This window comes from Genypterus blacodes, unplaced genomic scaffold, assembly GCF_046128005.1.
Source record: "Genypterus blacodes isolate CSIRO-AG114 ecotype Tasmania unplaced genomic scaffold, CSIRO-AGI_Gbla_v1 ptg000014l_1, whole genome shotgun sequence".
NCBI lineage: Eukaryota > Metazoa > Chordata > Actinopteri > Ophidiiformes > Ophidiidae > Genypterus > Genypterus blacodes.
The window spans coordinates 85,254-105,000 of record NW_027466828.1 but is presented as its reverse complement, the minus strand read 5'-3'; the positions used below and the strand labels follow the sequence as shown (position 1 = coordinate 105,000).

At 45.3% G+C, this 19,747-nt stretch overlaps 1 protein-coding gene across 4 annotated transcripts in view; it reads right to left on the bottom strand.

Moving 5' to 3' along the window:
- LOC143015217 (pleckstrin homology domain-containing family A member 5-like) overlaps positions 1-12,963 on the bottom strand; it is a 52,779-nt gene extending 39,816 nt beyond the window's left edge. For all 4 annotated transcript variants that reach the window (XM_076169180.1, XM_076169181.1, XM_076169182.1 and 1 more), the window contains exons 1-3: positions 12,781-12,963; positions 12,588-12,664; positions 11,681-11,738 (exon numbers count right to left, since the gene is read on the bottom strand). In XM_076169180.1, coding sequence (XP_076025295.1) covers positions 11,681-11,738; positions 12,588-12,664; positions 12,781-12,872 — 227 coding nt within the window. In that variant the 5' untranslated portion in view covers positions 12,873-12,963. The remainder of the gene's footprint in view (positions 1-11,680; positions 11,739-12,587; positions 12,665-12,780) is intronic.
- Positions 12,964-19,747: the final 6,784 nt, after the last annotated feature.

Here is a 19,747-nt window from a genome sequence, read left to right as displayed (position 1 = left end):
ACACATAACTCAAGCTGATGACACAGCTACACTGTGCTGGTCCTGGACGTAAACACACTTCTCTCCCTCCAGCAGCAGCATCCTGTGTTTGATTCCTTCTTTCCTTCCCTTCATCTATCTGAGTAAGTAACCCAGAGTGAGAGCGAGGAGCAGATGGTAGAAGTGAAGCTGCAGCCAACGCAGCGTTACACATCCACCTTTCTCTCAAGCCAGCGAGCATTCATCACACTTTGCCGTGCACCGACTCGTGAGAATGTGTGTGAGAATGAGGCCTGTGGTGAGAACACACAACCAGAGGAGCCAGCATGGAGCACAGGGAGCCAGGGGGGGGCAGGAGGGTGTGTGAAGGAGTACAGCAGGCCAACACACACACACACACACACACACACACACACACACACACACACACACACACACACACACACACACACTCATTAATCAGGTAAAGGAGTGTGATGGCTGCCTGATGTTCAGTGTGCAGATGTGTGCATGTTCAGATCAAACTGAACGTTTACGTCACAGCCTTGTTGGCTCCACAGTACAGATGTGTACAGCTGTGCACAAGGCACCAGTATTGATTGATGTGATGCTCCAGGTTATTGAAAGAGAAGAGGAGGTCAAACATAAGGCATCGCCTCCCCCAGCCTGTACGTGTCAGTCTGTCCGTCTGAGCCAGAGGTGTGTGAGTGTCTGTCTGTCCGTACACTGGACAGACAGAAGGAGGACACACAGCTGAGTGTAAATCAACAATCATAACCATAATCATGTTGGATCAAGCAGGATTTGCATGCACCTGTGTGTGTTTGTGTGTGTGTGTGTGTGTGTGTGTGTGTGTGTGTGTGCGGGGGGGGTTAGGCTTTATCTGTGTGTTTTTGCATCAGACATTCCATGATGTAGGAGCAGATTTACATGCGTCCCTCTTCTTCTCTCCCCCCATGTAACGCTCTGTGGAACATTCCAGCGTTGATCCAACACACCACCATGTCACCGTACACTGCAGAGAGCTCTCTTCCACTCCTTCTTTAGTTCTGATCCAAGTACAGTGTTAACAAACTCCAGAGCACTGTAACTGTAACAAGTTCATAAGAGGAACAAGGTTCCATTTTGCTCTGATATCAAATCCCAGGAGGCTGAACAAAGGACCAATCCAAACAAAGACAGCAGTGGAAAGAGCAATATACAAAGACTAACTGTATCGTCCCCGGGCAGAACTCTTTTTGAGATTTTAATATGAAAATACAAAGAAAACACAGACTGAAAAGAAGGGGTCCAAGAATCAAACCCTGGGGAACTCCTCACACATCTTTGTTCTCTCAGATATGACACAAAGTAGTCCCTCTCTTGTAAATAGGTTTGAAACCAGTTGAGAGCTGTGGCAGAGAGTCCAGCCCAGTGTTCCAGTGTGTCTGAGGTATGCTGCACTCAGCCTGTGGTGCTCGCTGCTGTGGTAATGTCGAAATCCAGACGCTAACATACCAAAACAACTGTTTGAGGCCAAGAAAGTGCTGAGTTGTTGGAAATGGGCCTATAATTGTTAATAACTGAGGCATCTAGATTTCTCTTTTTTGAAGCGATTCTTTATAACTGCAGTACTCAAGGCCTGAAGAAAGAGACGCAGGAAGTCTGAAGCCACACGGCTCAAATGTTCTTTAAAAAGCTCGTCCGCACAGAATCAAGACAGCTGGGACGTTTGGATCAAAGTCTGACGTTGTAGCTAAGCTTGTGTGTCTCCGGCCTCTGAACTCTAAAGGTGCTGATGGTTCGGCTCAGCTTTGTTTGTGAAGAAGGAGGCAAACTCATAACAGGAGTCGTTTGAGTTCAGTGGTGATGGATTTAGGAGAGTCAGTCAGTCAGTCAACAACAAGGACCAAGGAACATGCAACACTGTGTTCATAATATCAGAGAAGGAGCATGGTCTAGCATGTTTTAGGCGATAGATAATAGAGATCTGAATGTGACTGGACGGTTTTAGAGAGAGAGTGAGAAACTTACACTGATGGACATTTTTAAATAATAATAAAACTCTACATCCTTTATTAAACGACTCTGACCTTGTTCATGAAATGAAAGTTCTGCGGAGCAGCTTAGATAAGAGCTGCTGCCCTGTAGTTCAGGTCTCAGCAGGTCTCAAAACATCAAATGAAGGATATGAGCACGGGTGGCATCATTGATGAAAAGTTAATTACTTGTCAAAGACCTGACCTTTATTAGAGCCAAGTTTAAGGTAATAGAAACACTTTCTAAGACAAACTGTGGTTGAGAAGGCTGTGATGTCTCCATATCCAGGCTCTGATTGTGGATGATGGGGAATGGATCCATGCCCAGTGGGGAAAGGGAGTGGGACTTGGGGGTGATGGGCATGGGGCAGAGACCTTGTTGTTCCTAGGCTTCTTCTCTCCTGTTTGGCCTGTGGGAATGTAGCTTAGCATCATCCAGTGTATGAATGAGTCGTACCCAGAGTGAGACAGAAAGCCTTCAGCTCCTCTGCTTGTATTGGTGAAAGGATCTGTGTGCTGTCTGTGATCCTGCCTGACTCATATCTCCCAGACTCTGACCTGCACGTGTCATCAGTCAGACCTAGAGAATCTACAGGTAAAGCTACTGTATCACCAATGCATCACACACTGGCTGCTTCTCTCCTCCATGCTGTCAAGCTTCCTGAGCGGGCTGCTGCTGCTATCTGCAGCTGTGAGACACAAACACAAACAACCTTGACTCCTCTGCACACAGGGAAACTCTAGAGCTGACGACAACAAAACCAGAGATAACGGCCCGACGTGTTGCTGCTGCTTCTGACTCCAAATGAACTCCCAGGGTTGATTTACAGGAATTGTAAGCCAGAGCGACTCAGGATGAGAGAGACATCAGGAAGAAAGCAAGGTGGAAAGGCTTTATAGCGTTTGCTATGGAGCAAATGATAAACAATGTTTGCTAAAGTGTTTCCAACATCAGAACAAGAAGCAGCGCAGTGGCAAAGGCACCAATCGGAGAAATAGCAGGGTAATAATCATAATAATAATAATAAAAGGGTAGCAGGGCCAAAGTACCCAGTGATAATGGACCAGCCTTCATAAGTGTAGGGGAGTGTTTAGGCATCAACACGAGACAACACAGTGCTCATCATCCAGCTGGAGGTGAAGAGGAGAGAGAGAACGGCAAAGTGCTGTGGAGGAACATGGAGAAGAACCTGGCTCAGTGTTTAAATGCACATGAGAGCAAAGGGAAGAGGCAGAAGAGGTCGCAGCCCATTTGGGATTAGATCTGGGAGATCACTCAGTCAATCGTAGTGAAATAAAGAACAATTTAGAAGATTTAGATGTGTTCATGTAGATGATGGCACTAGTGAGTCACTATTTATGATTGACAATAGATGAATAGATTTTTTTATGAATTAATGAGAATCTGCTTGTTTAACGTGTTTGACTCCATTATTATTATTGTTAAATGAGATTTTCCTTAATGATTGAGAGCCCAAAGTGTTCAGCAGGGTGTTACTGTACAGGGACACCTCATTTCTCTCTTCCCAGGGTGCATCTGGCTGTGGATCTGTCTCACACGACCTCTGGGTGCGTCAGCAGGAGGAAACCTGTCTGGATATTCATTCTATCCCACCCATGTGTTTTTAATTTAGTCTAAGCATGATTTGATTTGTCTTTCTGTCAGATGTGACCTCGCCTGGAACGATGCAATGGATCAGGAACATTATGCAGCTCCTTGCTCAGGGTCGCTTAGACACAGAGTCTGTTTGAGTGAATGCATGAATTAAATCTTACCAAATCACACATTGTCATTTCACACACACACACACACACACACACACACACACACACACACACACACACACACACACACACACACACACACACTATTTCGTCACCCAGTCTCATGACTCGTTGTCTCCACCCTCAGTGTTTGAGCTCTAAAGCCATGACATCATTGAAGTATTTATTCCTCTCTGGGTTTTTATGAAAGTCCAGAATCAATATCCATTTATACTGCACACTCTCTAGAGACAGGATGAGCACAGGATGGGGCAGCTGTGTTAGGATCCAGAGTCACAGGAGAGTGAGGAGCATCTTCTTCATCTCTCCCTGACAGTAAAGGTCAGAAGGTCCAGGTGTTGGCTTCCATCAGAGCTCCTTAGACCAGCGCTGGATCAGACAGCAGGGGGCACTGCCACCTCTTTCCACTGCAGCTGAGGGATTCTGTGGGAATGAGATGTCACTCAGCTCCTTCTCTGTGCCTCCTTCTCCTTCTCTGTCTTAAAGCTTCATTCTTCTATATCATTCCACTCCTAAACTCGTCTTCCACCCCTGCCTCTTCCTCCTCATGTTGGAGCTTCTCATTGTGCAGACAGCAGCAACCCTCAGGCTTCCAAAGCGCCGTCATATCGCTCCACTAAGAGGGTCGCTTTCATACGAGATTACAAGATTACAAGATTACAACATGGCTCTTCAGATTAGATCTTCTCTTATTCTTAACCAGACACTTGTTTCCCCGTCCAGCAGCTCTGCAGATCGGCCTCACACAAGCAACATGATCAAAGGACTGAATACTTAAACCCATCACAGCAGATAGGACATGAGATCTCAAGGATAGACGACGAAGAGGCCACTTGGCAGATGGCACAGTGAGTCACAGGGAGGCGTGGCTCCAGCACGTCCTACAGAAAGATCCCTCAAAGTTACTTTCACCTAAATGTGTTTATATTTAGTATATGTCCTTTACTCTAACAGTGTGTGTGTGTGTGTGTGTGTGTGTGTGTGTGTTGTGTGTGTTCTTGGCACTTACTGCTGCTCTCTCTGGATGAGATCTTTGCTTGTGTTGTATTCAAATCTTCAAACACGTACGTCACTTAGGAAGAATAACAAACTATTGCCTTCTTTGGCAGTGAACTCAGAGGCCGGATCAGAACCCAGGATCTCTGCACCGTCGTCCTTTAAAGGTGCAGAAGGGTTTTCACTTTGATTTCCCCCTCAGACTTCCATCTTTCAGTAGAAGATCAGTCTGATTCCCCTGAACATCCCAGCCTCCTGACCATGGGGCTGGAGGTTCTGCAGGCGTTCTTCAACCAATAAGAGCAGAAAGCAGGAGCGTCTCCATGCAGCAGAGAGAGAGGAGGATCAAAAGATTTCACAGAGGAAGAGAACTAATTGAAAAGTATCAGAACCGTACTCAGCATGACTGGACAAGAATGTGAAGCCTTTCTGCATTCAGCACTGCAGCTTTGATGAGTGTGTGTGAGTGTGTGAGTGTGTGTTTGTGCTGAGTAACCACGGCTGTGTGCTTCAGCACAGATATTGCAGTCAAAGCTGAAATTGAAGAAGCATTACTGTCCTCAGCTCTACGTTCACCTTGATGACAAAGAACTTCTTCAATATTATTTTCTCCCTAAAATGAAAAATGGAAATGGAAACAAGCTGAAGGAATCAAAATCAGCAAAACATCTTTCATGCTGTTTCATTTGGTTGCCAACAAAAAAAGCACAAAAGGTGGAGAGAGATGCGTCTGCATAGCTACAAGGGTTCAACCACGACGAAGACGAAGACTACATGGATCTGAAGCCTGGGTAGTGACTGAAGAAGCCCTCTCTCACATGAACACACTCATCTCTCACTTCTCACAGTATTTAACCTCAAACCTCATCACCGTGTCATCACTGTCTTTATGAATATTGAGTGCTTCATAGACATTATGACCCCCATCCCTCAAACACACAACACACATGGCTGTGTTGTGTCACCAGCTGAGCGGTAACACAACACGCCTGGAGGTCTTTGGCCCAAATACATTGAGAGGCAGAAATAGAAGAGAAGAGTGACAGTTCCATACATTTACATAAGCTGCTGTAGCCTTCATCTTCTTTTAAACTAGTTTGATACCTGCACAGCTGTTAAAGGACTTATATTCACACTGATAGAGCCTGGATTCATGCTTTTCCGTGTAAGATGATTATGGGTTTGATTAGGATTAAGGCTTTGTCAATACAAAGCTCACCCACTGTACCTCTTTGTAGTGAAGTATAGTTTCATATCTGCAGAGCGTCCATTTTCATTTGATTTTTCCCATCAAAGCAGATTCTCATGGTGAAAACTCATTAAAAGCCTAAATTTAAATACGCAACAGTCACATGAATCGCCTTGCGGAATGAAAAATGGAATAGAAAATGAATCTGCCAACACAACCAGAGACTGTGTGAAGGGAAATGTCAGCTGTTGGATGTAATTTCACTTACAAAGCTGTCAAACACATCTGTGCCAAACTCTTCAGTCCAATATGGTTAGGAAGGGCTTGTGTGTGTGTGTGTGTGTGTGTGTGTGTAGTATTTGGATTGCGTAAACTATTCATGATGAGTAGCTCTGCCCCACCCATCCGACCCACTTAGAAGCTGTTTGTCCCAAAAAACCACTGCACTCACATTCCTCCAGAGCCAGCAATCAGTACAGAACACACACATTCATACACACTTTACTGCAGTCAGAGTGTGTGACTGAGTCACCACCCCCACCATAATTTCTTCCCTATTTTATCTTGCAATCACTTCCCCACAGCCCCAGATTGCTCCAAAGACATCCTTACATTGTCTGTTCCATCTTTAAATCAATCCAATCAGTACAAATCCTGGATTCTTACATCCCAAAATGTGCTTTACTTCCACTTTAATGGCTTCATTCATCATCATTTACCTTCAAAGTCCCATAACTCAGTGTGTGGAGTGTGGCTCTGAGCCCAGTCTGAGCCCGCTGTGTATCTAAGAGATGATGTTTACTTCTCATCCATGTTATCGTAGGAACGTTAAATAATTCAGAGGAGCTGAAGAGGAGCAGGATAAGTTTGGGACAGCTGTGATTACAAACCATCAAGTCTCACCTCTTCATTCAAACTGGGTTCTGAATATGATGAATAACTAATGTGAGCTGTACAACACACAGTTAAGTAAACAACAGCTCACAAGGTTCAGGAGTTACATCATCATCAGCATCATCATCATCATCATCATCATCCAAACACCATCATTCAAAGTTTGCTTCAGTGCTTCATCACATGAGTTGGGTCCAGTTCTGCTTTCCAATCTTTGCTGTGGCTTTCAGACCTTCTAGTTTAAAGACATGTGACCTGTACAGGCGTGTGACGTGTTTCAATCCTGACCCTTCAATGATAAAGGAAGTAAAAAGGTATCAGGTCCTATAGATTCCACATCAGATGGACCTGAAAGTCAAACACTTCCTCAGCCTGAAGCTCGCTCATCTCCAGCCTTTCATCACAGCCACCTGTAACAAAGTCACACTGCTGTGGAGATGTAGCGTCCTCAGCAGAGGAAACAAAGCGCTCTTGTTCTGAGCAAGGACACAGACATTTTTACACACGCACCTGCAAGTACAAACACACACACACACACGCACACACTCACACACACACACACACACACACACACACACACACACACACACACACACACACACACAAGCGTGCAGATTTGACTTATTTAGAGCTCCACTGTCTTTGTATTCAGAGCAAAACACAAACAAAGAACAAAGCAACACTCATTTCTTATAGAAAAGCAACAGTAAGATTTGTTGTGGTTTCTGTGGATTTTAATCAAATCATATCGAATATTAATGTTATTATTGTGATTTGAAGATTAAACATTTGGCACAGCGGGTGTAACCATGGAGATGAGAAGACTTCCAGCACAAAGTCTTCATGTTTATGGAAAACAGTGACTTTTGCATTATTCTATATCATTTCCAAAGATTAAACTGAATGTATGTTTACCACTATAGAACATTTAAAACAAAGGTTTATCTTATGTATATAATTGTAGTGCACTGCAGCTCTGGCTTGGTTCGGCCCAAATGAGAGTTAAACTAGGAAAGTACATCAATTGTGTTGAATCAGTACATTAACAAGCACTTATCGGGTGAAGAAGTTTGTTCTTAAGAGACGCAACTCGTCACCACAACACTCAGACACTGCAGCTCACTGAGGCTGCTGCCTGGTAAAGGTGGCAAGCAAAGTCCTGAGCAGCCGTCCAACATCACCAACTGCTGTTCCTTAACTTCTTACTGGGCTTTTGTCTCATATGGCTGCAAAGTAGAGAGAGATCGCCCTCAGAAAACACAAACTTGGGAGCGTTTGTGAATAAAAATCTGTTCACCAGTTCAAAATGTCACATCTTCATCTTCATCATCACTTCACTTCACTCATCCATGGAGCAAAGAAGATACACAGGCTTTAGTATCCAGACTCAGATACCTGAGCCTGAACCTAAACAGGGCTGTACATCTCCAGATTAGCTGTATTTTGTCATAGTCTGTCCTTAGAAAGTGCTGAACCTCATTCTCACACACACACACACACACACACACACACACACACACACACACACACTGGGGCAGGCGAGGGGCCAACCTGCTCATCAGGAGCACTTAGGGCTTCAGTGTCTTGCCCAACAATTCTTCAACATGCTCCGTGGCAGGAGTCAGAAATTGAACCAGGGACCTAGACAACCAGTCTAGCATCCAGAGGGGGCCGTCCTCAAGAACCACAAAGGGGAACCAACAGACCCTGAGTCACCGTGTCTCAAGGCTTGCAAGACATCGTTTAGCCGTAAAAGACAGACAGACAGACAGGGAACATCTAGTGGCTTTAGTCTCTTCCTCCCCCGTCTCACACCACGGGTTGTGTAGAGCTCAGAGTCTGCGGGCTGTCATTCCTACTTCCTGTCAGGATTTGTTCATCAATTACACGAGCTTCCAGAGTAAACAGTCCCATGTGCTAACGACTTGACTCCAGGAGCCAAACTGACTTTAAACAAACACTCAGCCATGACACAAGAGGTGATGTCATCTGTTGTTCATAGCCGACCTGTCATAGGTGAAGGGAGCAGAGCTAGGTTAGCTGTGTGTGTGTGTGTGTGTGTGTGTGTGTACGGATCTACAAAAAACAAAGAAATAATACTTTGAAAGAGCGTGCAGCAGCTTCAACCACTGATCTGACTCTGCGTGAGAAACAAGCGACAACACAACTCTGCACATTTCAGTTCCTCCCTCAAACAGACGTCAGCAACCTAAAGAGTCACGTTCCATATCGCTCACATCCTCATTACAGCCAATCTGCAGTCTGCCAGAGCTCAACTCACCTCCTTGATTTACACACGAGGAGCTTGTTTCAGGTTCTCTGTTTGAGAACACGAGCACTCAGAGTTTAATCAACCACTCTTTCATGTATTCACCAATTTTTTAAAAGTACATTTGCTGTGCTTTGCTCTGAGCAGCAGTTCTGAAGTCTCTCTCTCTCTCTCTCTCTCTCTCTCTCTCTCAGCCCATGCTTCTTCTACAGGCCGAAGCTCCTGTGCCTGAAGAACCGACCCAAAGAAGCGAGTGCTCTGTGCGGCCCACACTGCAGGGCCTGTGTGCCTGCAGACACTGGGACAGTCTTCCTCACTTCTGAGCACACAGGGTGCAGAGGGGTCAAGCTCCCTGTAACGGATCAGTACTTGTGTACTGGTGAGGAGGAATTTTGGAGAGAATTTGAAGAATGTTGCTGATTCAGTGGCGTTCAGTGAATGGAAGAATGGACCGAGCTGTTCTGAGGCAGTGTGAGAAGAAGAGTGGAGTCTGAGCGGCTCCCATCTTCAGCTCCACCCAAAGGGATGAATTCAGTTCCTAATGTATATATTCTGTCGTATATACAGTCGTGACAATATTTCATCTCTTCTCTATCGTCCTTCCATCAAAGCAGAGGAAGCTCCCTCCGTGTGTTTGTGCTGACAGCATTACATCATCATTATGTGCAGATTACACACAGATTACAGATTTGGACTCTTTGTAAACTTCATCTGCAGCAGAATGGAGAAACAAAACAAATGTGTTTCCTAATGTGAAGATGATAGAGAGAGAGAGAGAGAGAGAGAGAGAGAGAGAGAGAGAGAGAGAGAGAGAGAGAGAGAGAGAGAGAGAGAGAGAGAGAGAGAGAGGGGAACTGAGCTTTCCTCATAAATCTGTTAGAAGAAGAAACAGGATTCTGCTGCACCGCAACGACCAGACTGCCCATCTTTACCCTGACAGCTCTCTGGGTCCAACATGAGGACCACAGGCTCAGACCGGACCTCCTTACAGACGGGGTCAGAGGCAGAGACTGTTGTGGTCTCTGGGTGAAGCTGATGGACTCTCTGTGCAGACTCAGACCTGCAGGCTCGCTCAGGGACAGGATCTCCACTTGTGGCTCTCACACTGTTGTGTCTCAGGCTGCATGTTGCCACTTAAGCCCAGCAGACAGCTGGCATGCAGGCACAGAGCGGGGGGAGGGAGGGAGGGAGGGAGGGAGGGAGACAGAGCTGCATGTCAGAGCTCCAGACTCATTATCAGCACAGAGGGGATCAATAGATACACACTCTAAATATGCACAACGCACAAATGACTTTGTTGTGATAACACACACACACGTGACCTGATCGTTCAGTCAGAGTGTAAAGAGTGTAAACACATAACACACACATCTGCATCAGCCTGCTGGTGTGGAGGGAAGCTGGGTTCACATCTCAGCACCTCAGGCTGGATTATTAACCCTTCGGTCATAAAGGAACTTCATCTCGGTCCAGTCTGACTCTACACACACACACACAGCCTCACTGCCTACACACTGCACACTCTGACTCCCTGCAGAGGCTCCTTACACTCTGACTCCCTTCTCCTGACCCTTCGTCTCCACCTGCAGCTGAGTGAACCTGACCCTGCTTGCATGTGAGCTCCGTGTGCTCTCTGCTTATTTATGTACACGCGTGTAAATGTGTAGAATGTGCACGTCTGTATCGCTGCATGCCAATGAGCAGCAGCAGCAGTTGTGAGCTATTAATAGAGCGGCTATATTAGCTCCCTCATATGTGTCAGCTGCTGTTCTTAAAGCGGCCACACAGTTTGAGCCACGGCAGGGAAACGAGGTGAGAAAGTAGGTAAGAACACGGGAGCTGACACTTCTCTCAACTCTCTCTGTCTGTGTGTGTGTGTGTGTGTGTGTGTGTGTGTGTGTCAGCTATGGGTGTGTGTGAATAAGTAGCTTTGTGCTGGGAGGCATTTTTGTAGTCAAACAGGTCCACAAAACCCACATGTAAGCAAATGTGCATAAGGAGACAGAGTCAGTAATTACACACACACACACACACACACACGCACACGCACACACACGCACGCGCACACACGCACACACACCAGCAAATAGAGCATGTTCCCTCAGCAGCAGGCTGAGTCACACTTGCTTGTCAAACATGCAGACGTCCCCCTGACTGAAGCTGAAGTTGTTCCAAAGCAAAGTCCTCAGCAGAGAGGAGAGGAGAGAAGCAAACAAGTGAAGGAGACGACCTGAGGAAGCTGCTGGAGTCACGTGATGAGGGAGGGGGTCACAGATATGTGTGTTTGTGTGAGAGAGGAGGAAGGAAAGAGATAATAGTGAGGAGAGGGGGAGAGGAGAGGAGAGGAGGAAAGTAGAGGAGGAGAGGAGATGAGATGAGGGGAGAGGAACTGAGGAGGAGAGGAAAGGAGAGGAGGAGTGGGCGGCGATGAGATCTCTGCCTGCCGACAAAACAAAGCGTCCCCTCACTGCCTGAAAGAGCGAGTCAGCTGTCTGTCTGTCTGTCTGTCTCTCTGTCTGTCTGTCTGTCTCCTCACGTATTTCCACTCACTTGATGAAGCAGCGTGCGCCCTCGAATGTGTATCCTTCCTCCCATCCTGTAGGTAAATCTGTGAGGGGAGAGAGAGGAGACATGAGGAGGAGACATGAAGAGGAGAGAGGAGAGAGGAGAGAGGAGACAGACACCAGCAGCTGAGCAGAGACACAAACATCTGCAAAGCCATGAGAGGCGATGCAGCGTCTGGAGCTCAGAGCCGCCTGGCCTCCATCATGATCCTCTATCTACACACACACACACACACACACACACACACACACACACACACACTGCGGACATGACCGGGATCCCGCCGCTCTGTGCTTCACCTCCATCTCGCTCCGGTAGAGATGGAGGTTGTTGTTTTGGGTGAATGCACGGTGACGCATCGCGTCTGAAGCCGCAGCAGCAGCAGCAGCACTATAATGCTCCTGCACACTGAGCTGCAGCATGAATGAAGCCCCGGTGATACGGGAGAGAAAGAGAGGGAGAGAGGGAAAGAGAGAGAGGGACAGGGAGAGAGAGAGAGATAGGAGAGAGAGACATGTCACTGCAGGGGGATCGGCTCCGGAACCGGGTCGAGCCTACGTGACGGAACTTTTAAAAAGTCTGTCGCAAAGTGTCCAGGTGAGAGGAGAGGAGAGGAGGGGAGAGAAGGAGAGGAGAGAGGAGAGGGGAGAGGAGGTGAGGGGAGAGGAGAGGAGCGAAGGAAAGGGGAGAGGAGGATATCGAGGGGTGCTGTTGCTCTGCTGCAGACTCTCTCTCTCTCTCTCTCGCTCTCTCTCCCCCTCTCTCCTTCCCCGCGGTTCCTCACTAACTTGTCCTCCCCTCTTCCCTCTCCTTCCTCTCCAGCCTGAGCTCCCTGTCGCTCGGTGGTTCTGGCTCGGTTCTGGCAGTAACTAAAGGCAGAGCCTGTATTTACCTGTTGTTTTGCGGTGCCCCGTTATCACAGCTTCCCCGGTAACAGGATGCAGCCAGGTTGTACTCTTTGCTTCTTCGCTGTTGGTGGAAGGAAAATGGGGAAGAAAGGTGAACACGGAACCAAACAAGCTCCGAACGCATCGGGAGAAAAAGCGCTGCGGATCTGTCTGCGTCTGCATCGGCGCCATATTTACTTGATGAAGAAGATCCGTCCATCGCGAGTCACCCCGTAACTCCACGAAGAGGGAAGGCAGGAGAGCCAGTCCGGGTGAGGATCCGCCGCCATGTCTGCTTGAGCTCCACTCCTCTTCTTACGACACGCAGGAACTGTGTGTGTGTGTGTGTATGTGTGTGTGTGTGTGTGTGTGAGCGGCGCGGCGGCGAGGACGCGCACGTGCTCGCGCGCGCGCGCCCCCAGGAGGCGGGCACGAGCCTGGGCTGTTTAGTGTGAGCTCAGCTGTGTGTTTTTTTTGGTTCAAACTCAGAGTGTTAGAGCTGAGAATGAGCCTGGAGGTCTGAGTTCAGCACAAAGTCATCAAGCACGTAGGGAAATAAAACTGAGAATTGTTTTTTTTGGCACCATTCTAATAAAAAAACACACAATGTTCACTAAAGTAAGTTTAAACTGACTGAGGTTATTGACATCCTTTATATTTTTTAATTCTGTACTTAATGTAACTGAGGCCTTGCTATTGATTTTAGACTAAACGTGCCCTTTGAACTTTTGTAACTCTTCTTCTGGTCCCTTTGGTCCCGTCCTCCCTCTGATGCTGGGCACCTCCATTTTTCTCAAATGCACTGAAACAGGAATCAGCCTCAGCTGCTCTATAAGGAGGAACCAAATCTCACATCAGACTCAGCGGTGGGAGAAGGAAACTATGGAGGTCGACCCATCAGATTCTGCTTTAACACACAGTTACTGTATTTTCTTCCTGTCGCACATTGAGAAAGCAGTGCCTCCCTCCTGTGTCTCCATATGAGGGTTTGTAGCAAAATCATCCAAATCACACACACACACATCCTTCACCACCAAGGAAAAACTAGCAGACCAAGCAGAAGAGGAAAATAAACTTTGCCTCAGATTAAAAAATAAAGGACAGACGAGACCACAGATTGTGTTCTGACCCTGTTTAAGGGTTAAAGGACCTAACATCAACCAACGGTTTGTCTTCTCTCCTTCCCCAAATCAGCTTCTCTCCAAACTTCCCCCCAAATTGAGTTAAGTGGAATTTATTACACACTGTCAACAAAAAACTGCAGATCGAGTGAAACGTGCAGTATTTACAAACAAACTATGTCCAAGTAAGAAGAGGAGCAGCAGCACAGATGAACCCTGAGCTGAACCCTGAAGGTGCAGGGCCTTCTGTTTCTCTTTAAAGACAGCAGACTTTGCTGGACCCAATCAGTGAACAGCACCTCTCCAGACCACTCCCACTCCCCCAGAAAACCCATCTAGAGCAAACGCACACACACACAACATACACACAATGTACCCATTATAAACATATACAACAGGGATCGTAAGGAAAATGCATGGACAAAATTATTGGGACCCTTGACGTGATATTTTGTACTTTTAAGGCTATCACTGCAATCAAGCACTGTCTGTTGCTCTGTTATAAGGTGATGCCTTCAGGTTATAACATAAAGCAGAAACTGTTTGGAGAATGGATGAGGAATATTGTTCATTTACACAATGTGTGTGTGTATGTACACAATATAAGTTCTATTTCATGCTTGGGTTGAGACATGGAGAGATTTCATTGAGCTGTTTACTGTGGAGGACAAAGTGATAAGTATTCATTCACTAAGAAGGAAGGAGACCCTGGAGGTAACGTCATTTCTCATCCATCAGCTGGAGGAGCTCGTCAAGTTCTCAACCAGAGTAACACCTGCATCTCACCCTTATATAAACTTATCACATTATTACGTGATAAGGACATCAGGTTATAGCGTTAAATGGCTATTTGAAATGTAATGAGGTAAGACAGCTGGCTAGACAGTGAACTGACTGACACCAACAAGGAAGGAAGCCAGCCAACACTCCGCCGTGCCACATGGACACAGGGAGCATCTAAGGGCAATGACAGATGAGAGATGAGAGAAGGCTCAAAGATTCTCACAAAAGAGAGATTCCTCGAGTGTGTCGTGAGCAAGTGTCCTGAGATAAACATTCAAATAGGTGGAGTCCCAGTTCGCTGCCTTTAAGACACAGGAGGAAACGTGGGTACACTGATTTTCAAAGAACATCTACGGCTGTTAGTTACTCCCTCCAACTGTGCTGACGCCACTGATATGGTTAGCAGGGAAACAACTCAACTTGAGGTTGACAGTATTGCAATTTAGTGTGTGAGGCTTTGTAGCCCCCTCGGCTAGATTCTGAAGCAATCTGATTGCGTCTCAATGACAGTCATCTAGTGTGGGTGAACAAATGAAACAAAAACTCTCCATATTGAATCAGAGAGCTGTTCATCATCAGGTCGTTAAGACCTTGTTTGAGGACCTGATGATGAACACATGCGGGCTGTGTCTAAACCCCTGTGGCATTCTCGTGTAACAGAACATGTCTTGGCAGTTTAACATTTGGTTTCTGTTCTTTCTAATCTAAACTGTGTTAACTGATTTTACCAAACCTACAACGGTGTCATGTTTTGCCCAATCGTATCCAGGGACATGTTTCAGCACGTCGTCTTTTAACTTGAGTCATTTGTTTTGCGTGCCACAATTGTCACTTGTTGAGGCCGCGCAAGAATTTAGTCATGGACACAAAATTAGAGGATTATCAGTTTGATTTCACTTTTTGGTCTAGCAAAGTCCTGTGTGGTGAGGATTCATTCTACCAAGAAGAAGGGACTGGGCTCAATGTTTAGCTCTGTCTGCCCCCCTGTCTATGTTATGTGATTTAAATCCTAGCCTGAATCTGTTTTTACCTTTTGCCCACTCAGACCTCTCTATTAAGTGCTCACTGCCTGTACATACACACACATACGCCTCACAGCTCTGCCTTCAGTTGTGGGAAGTACTAAGCTTACCAATGGAGTGATGGACTTTAAGGCCGTTTCCTCACTGAGAAAACTTCATAAAAGCAAAGCGGCTACCTTTCATGCCTGCGTCTGTGCAGGGAATATCAATAATATATTCACATCTATTAAGATTTGGAACATTGGTGAGAAAACGGATCAATCTTATTGAAATTACATATTATATAATAACACAATAAATAAATAAAACAGCTCCTTTTAATCATTTCTGTTGTGCATTTAAAGATGCATGTTTAACCTTTTCATCATTAATCAAAATACATTTGTCACATGAGTCATGTTTTAAAGTCTCACACTCTTACCCCAACTAACAAACCTCCCTTAATGAGTGTGTCAGTGAGTGTGTCAGTGAGTGTGTCAGTGAGTCAGTGCATTAAGGCTCTGTTGAGGCTCAGACATAATGAATACCAGCTCAGGTCTCCACAAACCGTCACCGTGGCTCCCACAGACCAGTTTGATCACTCTGCATGCAACCACCCCCGCATTTTTGTGCCACAGAATCTTCACAGCAAGTTTTCCAGGTTTACCTGCAGAGTTTGACAAAACATCGGCTCAGAAAAGGAAGAGGCGGAGACAAACCTAGAATATATGGATACACATATGGATACAGGGATTGTGACCATTCCATTTTCATTTGCTTAATTTGAAAAAAATGTTGAAAAAAATGTTGACATTTTTTTTCTAAATCGATGTACTAGGGATAATAGATCAAATCAAATAAAGAATGGTTGATGCCAATTACTTTTGTCAGTTTCCTCTTATAATGGTGTCTTCTCAGGTGTGTGCCTGTGCTGACGACACCTTGACAGGTAAACAATGCAACCCTATACAATAAAAACCAAACAGTAAGCTGTGAAGATGCTCCATTCATATTTGTATATAAGAAAAAGAAAAGATTTCAATGTAGACTCTTGTCTATTGTAGAAGTTGATTTAAACGTCTTGTCTAACCAACTCTACAGGAGCAGAATGTCATGGGATCAAAACATGAATACAAATCACATGTCAGGCATCACAAATATGTTGTGTGAGATCATGAATCCAGTTTCCTCTCTGGCAGAGAGGATGGGACTGCCGGCGGGCATTTGAGGAAATAAGACACCACAGTCTCAATTTATACAAAGTGTGTGGAGAAACCATGCTTTCCTCACTTCTGCAGGCAAAGCCACAGCTCACAAGTCTCATTGGTATCCTCTCCCTGCCACGTTTGCTGTTTGCAAATGTCAGGCTCTATTGACCCAGATTCACTAAGACATGCAGCTGCTGACTCTCTCATGTCTCTCCTGTTCTGCTAATGTCTCCTTCTGCACAGGACAATGTTTTTCCCTTGATGACGTCTCTTTCCTACTGGCTGGAGCAGATGCTGGTAAAGGTCTTATTTGTTAAAGATAAATTGCCCTGACCTTTCCTCAGGTGTCTTGGTTAGACTGGACTCCCAGTGCCCTGTCTCTCTGCTCTACCTGTCCTAATGACAGCATGGTCCTGACCATGGATCAGAGGGGGGGTGTTGATCATTGTGTGTAGCATTGTGTGTGTATTGTGGTGGACACACAGTCAATGTGTCTCTCACCCCTCGTCTCTCCGAAGGTCAATGCTCATAGCCAATTCTTACAATTTGTTTCAAAACTGTCAAACTAACTTCAATTATTTAGTGAATGCGTAGCTATACCTGAAAATCTCAGCCCAGGACCTCCACACTCCCTTCTCCAGAGGGGGAGGCCTCTTATTCCAAAAAAAACATTACAGGCAGTCCTCAAGTTTCCAGTGAGTTCTGTTTTCAGTCCTTTGTACATAATCAGAACGGTTACGTACGGTTCACATCAATCATGAATCAGTCAAACACAACCTGGGACTTTGACAAAAACTCTATGGAAATCAACACTTGTTTGTTGGAAGGGATTTTTACCACTGCATTTCTCTCATTTTCCTTCTTCCACAGGGTTTATTGTGCTCTCTGGTCTCACAGGCTCTTGTGGACGCCTGTCCTGTTGAGATGAAGACCCTGTCCTGCTATTTATATTAATATCATTAGTCATTTTAGCACTATTTCTAGTTTGAGTTTCTCTCTCTCTCTCTCTCTCCCCCCCCCCTCTCTCTCTTTCTCTTTCTCTTTCTCTCTCACTCTACACGCAACCGGTCAAGGCAGAGACAGGCTGAGATCTCACCTGTCTCTTAGGAAACCACAAGCTCTGCCATCCAACTCTGGTGGATCCCAGATCAGTGTGACAATCCACTGGTTTTATCTGCAACGCCTCTTGGCAGGAATCCTCTCTGGGTCAACGGAGAGAGAGAGAGACCTGCTGACCCCCTTACCAGCTTAGTAGGACATTCCCACCGCTTGATCATTTCTAAAATGTTTCACTGTTTTCCAATCAATTAATTCATTTTCTTTCCATCAATCACCATTGCACATTTATCATTTTAATCTCCCTTAAGTTCCTGTAGATTTCATGTGTTGATTCTGCGACACATTCATTTCATTATTGCATTCGTTCTGTGGCTAGCTTATATATTATTTAGTAATAAACATTGACTTATTATGAACTGTTTGTCTGTGTTTATTTCAGAGTGCAAAGGGTTAATGTGACAGAGAGTTCACTCCTTCTGATGTCAGGTTGAATTGATTTTATTCTGCATGGAACCATTGCATCACATCCTGTCAACTGAGGCCAAACAATATGTAAAAGGTCGACGTCCTGACACATCACATCCCGCTGCTGCACAAAGTAACAACACTCTCACACTCACTGCAGCTGTTTGGAATGCTTTACTTTGCTTTGTGCTTATTGATCCAGAGTCTTCTGTTCAGTGATGAGCAGGTAGTCAGGTTGTATGAAGCATAAATGCAGAAAGGAAAGAGTGTTATGTGAGACATGAATGGTGAGGTAAGTGTGTCCCGTCAGAGGCTCTTCACACTCTGAGTGATTGGTCTTATTTGGAGGACACTGCCTGTGTCCTTTGTGTTTGACCCCACTAACCTTCCTCAGAAGAGGAAGGCTACACTTACTGCACAGTAAATTACAAACCTTTTGACTCCTGATGGTGTTTTAAGTGTGTCTTATATCCAGACAGGTGTTTATTTATAGGCTCTGCTGTGTCGTGAGGATGACTACGGTGAGTTGCTAGCTCTAGTCTAGCAAACATTAGCAGTGTGTGAACAGGGACGACGTCTCACTGAAACCCTGTCACCCTCTGGTTTCCTAAAATGATTCAAGAGAGTTTCAGGAAATAAAAATGTATTATTGTGCTCTCTTCAGGTCCTAGCTTGTTGTTGTGGAGATTCTTTAAAAGGCTTTCCTAAACGTTTGGGATATCTCATCATTTTCAAACCTCATCTTATTTAGATGTTGACATAAAGCAGCAGTTGCACAATGGAAAAACTTGTTCTTAATCCTCATCATTTGATTCTATAAGGCCTGCATCCTGTGTCCCAGCTTGTGCTCATACTGAGGTTTGTGGTGCTTCTGCTCTTTTAGCTGCATATTAAGACAAACGCAAACGTGATTTGTGCAAATGACAAACAGCATTTTCCCAAAGGGTTTGTTTTGAGGGTCATCCGTCCTCCAGCTCTTCTTTTTGCTTTCACTCTTGTGTTGTTCTGAAGCGAGGCACTATTGACTAACTCTCTCTGTCATCATCGAATTAAAAAAGGACAACATTGTGTACACAGAGGCACATTCAGCTGAATTCATCACTGAATGAATGAAGAGCAACAGTCCATCAGGGCCACACACACATTACAGCCAGCACAGTGTTGTACAGTCAGGGTCTTTCTCTTCTCATTACATCTCTTCTTATCTTTTGATTTCTTACTAATCGATGCAAGAACATCACTCTGGTCATGATTAAATGCACACATGCTACATTTCATTTGGAACTAATTTCATCCACGTCTACAGGTGGACATTGGGACAATTTCATGGTCCACAAAGAAAGAAGTATAAGTTTAGACCAATCAGCCCTGAATTCAAACCACACTGTCTCAAATCTAATTGATGTGCTGTGTGAACATTAAACAAAAAGCTGGAAAATGAAAACCATCCAATCCACAAACCTTTAAAGCTGCTCATGCCTCTTAAAGACCATCAATGTTAAAGCTCGCCTGTATCTTTGGTCAATTT